General features: G+C 48.6%; 1 protein-coding gene across 1 annotated transcript in view; it reads right to left on the bottom strand.

Moving 5' to 3' along the window:
* Positions 1-9,146: 9,146 nt before the first annotated feature.
* Positions 9,147-10,423, bottom strand: part of MED17 (mediator complex subunit 17) — a 48,292-nt gene continuing 47,015 nt past the window's right edge. The window contains exon 12 of the mRNA XM_019524834.1: positions 9,147-10,395. Within this exon, the coding sequence (XP_019380379.1) occupies positions 10,187-10,395 (209 nt within the window). The 3' untranslated portion in view covers positions 9,147-10,186. The remainder of the gene's footprint in view (positions 10,396-10,423) is intronic.

Below are 10,423 nucleotides of genomic sequence, written 5' to 3'. Positions count from 1 at the left end.
TAAAAGTGGCTGAGACATCGAGTGCCATCATTCAATGTCTTTATGGTTGTTTACATTGTTCCAAGAAGCTAAACACAGACCTTATATTCTTATGGAAGGGTGGTAAGCAAGGAACGATGCAGAGGTAGAGAAAGTGATGCCAGTCAGTAGACAAGGACAGGAACAATTATTGGTAGATAAAATACCAGGTTGCTGGTGGGGTGGAAAAAATTACCTGGTGCTTAAAAGCACTGAGCCCTAAGTATTTCTGAGACACAGGCCATGGAATGATTGAGTCTGCCTCAGAAGGAAGAGTTCATTACTTTTAAAGTTAAGATTACGGCTTTGAAATAATTTTCAGCAAGAGAAAACACCTTCACTACTTGCATTGCTTCACACATTCCCCTCCCTCCCTCCCCTCGTGTCTCTACCCTTTGTCTTCCAAATTTCCACACATTTGCATTACAGAGACTTCTCCTTTACCTTACTTTCTTCTCCACCTCTGAGAACACAGAACAGCAACAGAGTCTCCCAATGCCTAAGGAAGGGTGTTTGTGCCCAGAAATTTGCAAAGAACTTTTTTTCCAGCTATTTAGTTGGTCTAATAAAAAGATATCATATATTATTTACCCAAAGAACCGTGCCTGCCTTCACTTCTGTATGTTGTAAGAAAATGCTAGGAGAGCTAACTGTAGGGCTGCGTGAAATGGCACTGTTCTGTTTCACCTTGTGTTTCAACGGGTCGACCGAATAGTGTTTCTTACTGCATTATCCAAGGCTGTCTCACCAAGTGTGTGGAAACATGCAAAATGGCTGTGTCTTCATATCCACTGTCCAGGCTTTTGTGTCCTGGAGAGGTCACTCCAGCTTCACTTTATTTTTAAGTGAGGCTGATGTCTTAGACAGACTATCCAAGGCTCAGTTCTTCAAAGAGTGAGATTCCTAAATCCTATCCAAGTCAACTTACCTCATGGACTTTAATGTATTTATTCTCAAAATGCCCAGGTGACACAGAAGGGTGTTATTATAATACCCCAGTGGGGAACTGAGGTGCCAAGGGCCTGGTATACAGAGGAAGTAAAGACAGGCACTTAAGCTCCGGTCTATGGTAGACAGGGAGAGACAGGAGCCTCTCTTACCGTTCTGCTGCATTTTGGGGAGCTGCAGACAGCTAACTGCTGCAGAGCCTACCCCTTGTTCACCAGTGTGTGAACAAGGGGGTGGAAATCACTGCTTGGATCCCTGTGTTCAAAGAACAGTAGTAGCTCCATTTAACTGGGAGGATGTGGCAAGTGGCACTGGGGAGGAGGGGACCGGGGGAGGGCGGCTGACATTACAGATCAAGAAATCATTCAGACTGCATTGTGTTAAGCATGGGCTCAAGAGCAGCTCCGTTTTTAAGCCCTATGTTCTTCATTAACTGCCTTATTTATCCCTATTGACCTGTTCAATCCACCTACACCTCTCAGCAGTTCCCCTGCTCCCTTATCCTTTGTATTTAAATATCCTTCTCTTTCGAACCCCTGCTCTCTGCACCTGCATTCATAGCTGCACTTGAGAGGACTACATTCGCACCTGATGAAGTAGGTTGTTACCTGCTAAAGCTCATTCCCCTCAGAAGCATCTAAGGTAGCATCCTGCTCTGCCTTCTGCCTCACTTCAGGTTAACAGAGGCAGCTAACTTTCACTGGGGTATCTGGAGGTTGCTGATCTGGCAGATGGGATTGAGTGCACACTTGATATATTAGCAGATGACACCAAAATAGGTGGAGTAGAGGATACTTTGGAGGACAAGACTAGAACCCTAAATAACCTTGATAAATTAAAGGAATAGTCCCACATTAGATGAAATCCAATAAAGACAACTGCAAAGTCCTGCCCGTAGAATGCAACAATCAGAAGCACAAAAACTTGGGAACTGGTTGGGCAGCGGTACTTCAGAAAACAGCCTGGGAGTCATAGTGTTGAAGAGTCAAGGGTGGGCTGTTATTGTTTCAGCTGTTCCAGTAGCACACGCTGGGATGTATAACAAAAGTGAGTCTTCCACTGTATTCAGCACTGGTGAGGCCTTTGCTGGAATATTGTGTCTAGTTCTGATTAGAAAGAGCCCAGCAGAGAGCAACAGAAATTATAGGGTCTCAGAAGTGTGATTTATGAGGAAAGGTTGGAAGCACTGAGGTTAGCATGGAAAAGAGGAGACTGGATGGGGAGGGTGAGGATCTGATAACTGTCTTCAAATGCCTGAAGGGTGGTTGTATAAGAGATTAGTGATGGTCTGTTCTGCATGGCTGCAAGAGAGTGGGCAAGGAACAGTGGTCTTAAATTGTAGCAAGCGCAATTTAGGTTGGAGACTCTTGCTATGAGGGTATGGTTAAAGTACTGAAACAAGTTTTTCATAGTGTAATCTCCATCCTTGGAAATTTTTACAAATGAGTTAGACAAACACTTGGCTGGGACAACTTAGCTCAGCAGTGGCCAACCTGCACGTGTCCCCTAAATGGGGCGCACAGCTTGTGGGTGTGGCATGCAGCAGATTGGGAAGGGGACAGGTGGCATAGTGGCAGAAAGCAGAGCAGCAGACAGGGTAGGGAAAGGGGATTGGAGTGGCCCCAGGGAGGGTGTGGGGCTATGCCTGCCAAAACCAGTTGGCTCCCAATGGTTTAGCTAACAATGATCCTGCCTTAAGTAGGGCAGTGGACTAACTGACTTGCTGAGGTTCTTTTTAGTCCTAGTTTTCACCACCTTGCTGATGATACTGCATTAAGTATGTACATTACATCCCTGATATCTGCAACAGTAGATCACACTGATGTGCTGAGTATTCAGAGATGTGGCATATCATAGCTCTGTAGTTACACCCCAGAAAAGGAGCATCTTAGTTAAGTTCTTCCTTTCTTGAAGAAAATTGATTATAGACTGAAAAATAATGACGAAAAGTTAATGGGTATATAAAAGGACTGAAGTTTGGGCTGTTTTATTATGCTTGTATATCTTTATAACATACTCTAAGTGCTTCAGGAAGGACCATGACAGTGCAGTATTGATGACAAAAAGGAACTCAGCTCAGCTCACAGGCTTTGCTCTGCATACATTTTTGATGGCTATTTTTTGTCATTCTTCAAGAGATTTAAGCTTTACATGTTAAACCCATCACTAAGGCACAGCAAGTACACACAGTGTGTATACTAGACATAAGTAGACAAGAAAGAAAGAAAGAAAGAAAGAAAGAAAGAAAGAAAGACTTTGACTTTTAAGAGACATTTATTCCGGGAAGGGTGACAAAAGGTGGGCAGTAGAAATTATGTACAGTTCGGTCCAAGGACCTGGGCCTCGAGGACAAGGCCTGGGCACACAGCCTGCAAGGCCTGTCCGCACACTTTAGACAAAGAAAAACAAAAAAACACAAAGAACAAAAGAAGTATTTACATATATACATATCTTGCCAGTGGAGACACACAGGGGGGCCTCAGGACATCAGGGGTCGGCCCGTCTGGACAAAGCCCAAGGTCTCATCTTGCTGGGTGTGCCTCTACACCTTGAGGAGCTGGTGGTGTCACAGGGCGAGGCGCACGTGTCCCGCCTCGACTCGGCACAGTGCTCCGTCGATGGCCCAGTGTTCCTCAAAGGTGGACACCATCTGCCGGAGGACTGCATGCTCCAATTCAAGAGAGCGGCGGGCCCGCACCAGCAGGCGGAACAGCTGCAGGGCGTCGTGCATCTTGATCCCGGTGATTTGGTTTCGCCAGCTCTTCAGGGTGGCCATCTTGGCCTGGCCCACCAGGAAGTTGGCCAGGCTGACTGCGGCCCGCTCAGCCGCCTGGTACGGGAAGGAGTGGATGTAGGTTTCTGCTGAGAAGTCCCAGCCCAGTGCCCAAAGCAGCGCCCTGAGGGCGGCAAAGAGCAGCTGCAGTCAAGGAAGGCATGGAAAATGTCTTCTTCCAGCACCCCTGGGCAGAAGGGGCAGGCCGCCGAGGCCACCGGGTCTAGGTGGCGCACAAAGGTCCCAGTGACCAGGATGCCATGCGCCAGTCTCCGCTGGAGGCCACCGGTCTTCTTGGCGGTGGGCGCCTTGTGGAGCGTGCACCACGCTGGGGTCCCGGACCACGCCATGCGGTGTCGGGGCAGCCAGCCAGCACCTGGGCGTGCCAGGTGCGCATCACTCATGCATAGAGTCCCTTCTGAGGCAGCGTGCCAAAGGGGCAGCCCATATTGCTGCTGGGGGGCACAGGGAGCCTAAGCACTGTGTTGGGCCGGTCAGCCAGCTCACTGGACACCGCTGGGCTGACTGGCAGCGGTGGGAAGGCGTCACCTGTGGCGTATGCAGTGGGGAGGGCCTGGTGAGCCTGGAGGTAGTCTTCCAGGGTGGTTGTTGCTTCTGTCGGGAGGGCGGCCCTAACGGTGTGCAGAAACCGGCCTGCGGTGTGGACGGAGTGCAATGCCATCCGGGCAGCCAGGGCTTCGGGTGACAGCCAGCCCGAGTGAGCAGGGTCCAGGAGGTGCCCCAGGCAGGTGGTGTGTACCTCGATGAGAGCAGCCACAAGGTGGCGGAGGCCAGACTCGGCACGACATGCTGCAGGGCCGGGTTGTGGACCAGGGGCTCCTGAAGCAGCTGTGGGAAATGCAGGCACCTGGCCTGGGGGCAGAGATGGAAGGCAGCCCGCCAGGCCCGCACCATGCTGCAGTAGAACGGGGGTAGGACCGCCCCATTCAGGAAGGTGAGGTCCAGCAGAAAGAGCTCCCGGGCAAAGCCAAGGCCCCCCACTCGGTGCAGGAACCAGCACGCCAGCTGCCACCACGGGAGGTGGCCCTCGGCATACAGGAGCTGCTGGAGGACTTGCAGGCAGTAGGCAGCCACCCTGCTGGCCAGGTCAATCAGGCCCTGGCCCCCCTCGGCAGTGGGCAGGTAAAGGGCGGCTCATGGGAGCGAGTGGCGTCCGTCCCAGAGGAAGTCCACTAGGAGCTGCTGCAGTTTCTTGAGGAGCTCCGACGGAGGGTCAAGCGTGGCGCAGTGGTGCCACAGGGTCACTGCCACCACGTTGTTGGTGATGAGGACCCGGCCGCGGTAGGAGAGGGCAGGGAAGTGCCAGCGCCAGCACTGCAGGCGGGTCTCCATTTCCTCCTCCAGGCCCTCCCAGTTTCGGGCTGCAAAGGCCGGTGGCCCCAGGAACACTCCCAGGGCTTTGAGGCCCTCCCAGGGCCAGGCGAGGCCCCCCGGCAGGTCCAGAGGTGGCCTGACGGTCCACGTCCCGAGCATGAGCATGTTGCTTTTGCCCCAGTTGATGCGGGCCGATGCAGCGAGCTCGTAGGGGCGTTGGCAGTCCACCAGGACCTGCACATCCTCCTAGCTGCCCAGGAAGACTATCGCATCGTCCACGTACACCGTCAGCCGGATCGGGGGGCCGGTGATCGGGCCTGGTGCTGGTGGCAGGGCTAAGCTGGTCAAGCGATGTCGCAGAGCGTGCAGCAGTGATTCGATGGCCAGTGCGTACAGCATGCCCAAGAGCAGGCAGTCCTGGAGTGTGCCGCGACACACTGGGAACAGGGAGCACAGCACGCCGTTCACCTTGAGCAGGCTGGAGGCGTCGTGGTACGGGACCCGGAGGACTGTGATGAAAAGAGGCCCGAAGCCAAAAGCCTCAAGGGTACCGAGCAGGCACCGGTGGTTGACGCAATCAAAGGCCTTCTCCTGGTCCAGGGAGACCAAGCCGACGTCCAGGCCAAAAAGCTCCGCTGCCGCAAGCAGGTCATGCAGCAGAAACAGGTTGTCCTGGATGGTCCTGCCTGAGACACAGTAGCTCTGCTCCAGCCTGATGACAGAGGCTATGATGGTGCGGAGACAGTTCGCCAGCGTCTTCGCCAGGATCTTATAGTTGGCGCACAGAAGAAAGAAAGAAAGTTGGCATAATTATACAGGGAATGTGCATCTTCCTATCAGCATTTTTTCTGTTGACCATTACACGATGAAAGTTAATAATTAGCAATGGTACAAGTCCATAGTGATGCAGTAAAGATGTCATTTGGCATCACTATCTTGGATTTACTTCCTCTTGACAATTTTAGCGTAGTATTTAAAGAGCACAATTTAAAAAATTATCAGACTTTTAAAAATGCATTAACAACAAAACAAACCATCTCCATTTTATATTGGTTATTTTGTCTCCCTTGCTCTGCTTGCTTACTGAAACATTGATTTAGGGCCTCTAACCCTTGACTATTCAATTTCACATACAGGTGCCAGCTAAGTTCACTTTCATTTTTTTAATGCATTGGAGTACTGCTATGGTCAGGTCTCGAATGATACAAGCATATTTAATGACTACATGCACTAGGCATTATTGCAATGGTATTGCTTTTACTGTTCTGTAAGAGTCCCATTTCATCTCAAATTTAACCTGACAAAGTAAAAAATACATTTCCTATGCAAAATAAATCAAATATTTTTCAAAATGTACTACTGCTGCTAGGTGTAAGAAATGCAGAGCTAAACCATCTGGAGTTAATGCTCACAAGTTACTGGCACAAGGATTAAAGTATTTATAGTTAATAACTGAGGACTGCGGACCAGCAACTGGAAAAAGTGATGTACTAACACAGCTGTCTCTGCACAGTAACTGGAAGATTTAATACAACTATTTCCAAACAGTCTGGGACAAGGGTCCCCACAATCTGCAGAGCCTTTAGATCTGGCCTGTGGAGCCGTGGCTTTGCCCAGGCTGTGCCCCTGCCAGGCAGCAAGTAAATCTCAGACCTGCTTGCTACCTAATGTTTCCTGGTAGCAAGTCTTCCAGCTTGCTACCAGGAAACATTGTCAACCCCTGACCTAGGATAACAGTATGTTCTTCTGACTTCAAGTGCACTAAATGTTTGGAATGTATTGTTGTTATAATGTTTGCCTATAGAAGGTGAAGACTGCTCCAACTTGGCAAATTTGAATGTCTAAAATGTCTTGAGTACTGAGCCCCTAGGAATTTCCAGTGGGAGCTGGGAAGTGCTCAGCATTTTTGAAAGTCAGGCTCTTTAAGGGCCTAATCCTTGGCCAGCATCACCCATGCAAAGCCTTTCTGCACCACTTGCAAATGAAGCAACATGCCACATGCATTTGCTTTCTTTAGGAAAATGCAGAAAGTGACAAAACCTAGCAACTTCACAGCTGCACTATGACCTCAATCTGTGACATAAGGGGAGGGGAAACCTGCTACATGTCTGAAGTAGCGATAGTCCCAATGCCAGTTTAAATGCCAAAGCAAGTCCCATCTTTTCAGTTTGCTGCACAGTGTAAGCTCTACTACTTGTACTTTACATTCTCATGTGCAGGACAAATATGACAGCAGTATGAGTACAGGCCTGGGGGCTAGGAGGACTCATGTCTCCAACAGACCGCTAAGCCCTTTGTCTCTGTTTCTCCATTTGTCATCATCCTTCCTCTAACTGGAATTGGACAATAACTACTCATTATAAAGCATATTAAATCCTGCATATCATTTACCCATCATGCAGTAAAAGCCCCATAAACTGTTGTCAATAGACATTCCCCACCCCCGCCCCATTTACTCCACAGGGCATGTGAAAATACACCCCTCCACAGGCAGGTGACAGGAGTCGCTTTCAAATCTCACAGATCAGTTGTATAGAAAGTACAGCTTCAACATGTAGCAATAACTTTATGGTCCCTGATGGTAATTATCATTGCAATTACAATAACTGTCTAGGCCAGGCACATCAGACCATGTCCCAGAATGAATTGCCCAATAGATAATTGCTACAGCTATCGGTTACTATGTTCTCCTGGTGACCTTCATGGTTACTGCACAATCAGATAGGGACCCATTTACCTCAGTGTACAGTCAGGCCTATCTAACTTCCAAGCAGCTGGGGAGCTGCACCAGCAGGGGTCATATTAGTAGGGGCCACAGATTCCCCCTCTGCCTCCCCCACAAGCTGTGCTTCACACACATGGGCAGCTCTCCCCCTACTATTGCAGTACATGAGGGCAGGAACTCCTCCATCCTGCACAAGGCTGGGTGCTCCCCCACTCTGCCCACCACACAGCCTGGCACCTCACCAGGAGTTCCCTGTGGGCCCCCCCCCATGGCACTGCATCACAGTGGTTTGGGATGCCAGCTTACCAGCACTGCAGCCTACACTGCACTGCCTAGGCTCATGGGGTTGAGCCAGGCAGAAGCCAGGGGAAGGACAAGGAGCCCCAAGACCAAGGTGACAGGGGGCTGCATGTAACCACTTGCAGGCTACCAGCTGTACACCAAGGCTGTCCAGTATGCACGAGTCTAAAACTTACATAGCGACATAACCTAAAACAGATCACTAGCAATTCACCCTCAAGTAGGAGACAGTTTTGCACCCTGCCCTATGGATGATCTTAAAACTCTCTCCAATTCCTCCTTGTTCAGCTTTCCTGGAACATAAAACACCTTGTGCTAAAGAAGGTGTTTATGCAACCATTGCATTTGGCCTGGGAAACATCAATGCAGAAGGGACGAGAATGTCATCAGCTCAGTTTACTTATGAGAGGGGTACATCAGGACAGCTCTGCTCCAGCTTAATGAGGATTTACACGTAAGGTTTGTGCATGAATTCATTTACAACAGGGACCTTCTCAATCCAGGCTCAGAGGCAGATAAGAAAACCCTTGGCTTGAACCTCATTCAGATGCTACATAAAAATAGAGCAGGAAAAAAGCAAAGATAACAAGGGGCCCGTTGACTTGAACTGAAGTAGGTCTATGCAACGGTAGTGGCCAACCTGCAGACAGGTACCACAAGCAGCATGGGCAGCCTGTGTGTGGCATGCAGAATAACGGGGTGGGGAAAGAGGCAGAACAGCAGCAGATAGAGCAGGGAGCAGAAACCCAGAACATCAGATCAGGTAGGGAATACAGGACAGGAAGGAAAGAGCAGCAGCAGCTTGGTCAGAGAGCAGAAAGCAGAATGGCAGATCAGGTAAGGGAAAGGGATCAGAATGGCAGCTTGAGAAGATGCTTAACTAATTTGCAGCCCACCTGCCAAAAGAGGTTTGCTCCCCACTAACCTAATTCATGCTTACTAGAGGTAGACTTGCCACCAAATACGCATTAAAGAGCATTATTGTCTGCAGGGATATAGGTTGTATCCATGTTGATCTAAAGGCAAAAGCAGTCAGAACTCTTGGGGTAGAGATGGTATCTTTTATTAGACCAACTAGATAGTTGCAAAAAATGTCTTTATTTGTAAACTTTTGGGCTCGTGCCCTTCCTCAGACAAAGGAGAAAGCAAAGATTGTACAATTTCTCCCAGGAAGAAATGAAACTTTATATTGCAGAGGAGAACTGTCTGCATGCATTTCCAAATTCACTTCTAGGCCTTTGGTGTGGACAAATTGCTTCTCAAGACATAAATGGAAAGGACATAAGAGGAAAAGAGAACTACAGGGCACACACAGGTGCACACAAGGACACGGTTCAAGTCAGGGACTTGCTGCAGAAGGATGGCCTGAATCATGAATTTTTGGTAGCTTTAGTCATTCAGTGTGGGCTCTCAGTCTCCCTCCTGGTCCCATCTGCATCCAAACAGATCCACTAGCTGCTATAGTTCCAAGCCACCTGACATGCATGAATATCAGGCCTGCTCCCTTACATGCTTTAGGTAAACAATTTGCCTTCAGGAGGTCTTCCAAGATAATTGCAAATATCATTCAATCACACTTGAAGAGCTGTCTTCCTTGAAGCAATAAACTGCCTGCTGAATTTAATTTTATAAAGGAAGTCTGTCAAAGCCAACTCCATCTGAAGCACAGTAAAAATATTCCTAGACAGCTGTACTGCTATTCTCATTGTTCATTTAGGGCAAGTGCTTCAGAAATGTAATCCCATGAATACTCAGAGGTTCTCTCAGTTCCTGCATGTAGTCCCAAAGCTGGATTTTTAGGAATCTGCAGTTGATAAAACTGTACTCTGATGTAAGAACACGAAGAACAAAACACCTAGGAAAAAATGGTGTTTTCTATTTTAACTGAAAGTTTTATTTAAAAAAAAAAATTACAGTTCACATAGCAAGAACGTTTGTGCCTTAGACATTGTGATAGATGTGTCTGTACAGACTTGCAAGCCTGAACACTTTGTGTAGTACTGTCCAGGATCAGTGTCTCTTTGCTGCACTTGTAACAGCTTACTATTACTAGAGGAAGTCAAAGTCCTCCTCAGTGCAATGCTGGACTAATAGCAGGGGGTTAGGGCTGCCATGAGGAGCTCCATTTTATATACAAAGTTGCGCCCTTCCATTTTGTTCCACTGGACTTCCTTGAACGGCCCACGGAGATGATTCCATTTGCCATCTTGCAACACGTCGCTTTTGGGGAGATCCTTGCATTGAGATCGTGGGAGCTCAACCAAAACCTTGCTGCCACTTTCAGGACCATTACGCACTGCAGTGGACAAAAAAAAAAAAAAAAA

The sequence above is a fragment of the Gavialis gangeticus genome, unplaced genomic scaffold (genome assembly GCF_001723915.1).
Source record: "Gavialis gangeticus isolate Ggan-Ray unplaced genomic scaffold, GavGan_comp1, whole genome shotgun sequence".
In the NCBI taxonomy this organism is placed as follows: domain Eukaryota; kingdom Metazoa; phylum Chordata; order Crocodylia; family Gavialidae; genus Gavialis; species Gavialis gangeticus.
This window is presented reverse-complemented; position numbering and strand designations above follow the sequence as displayed.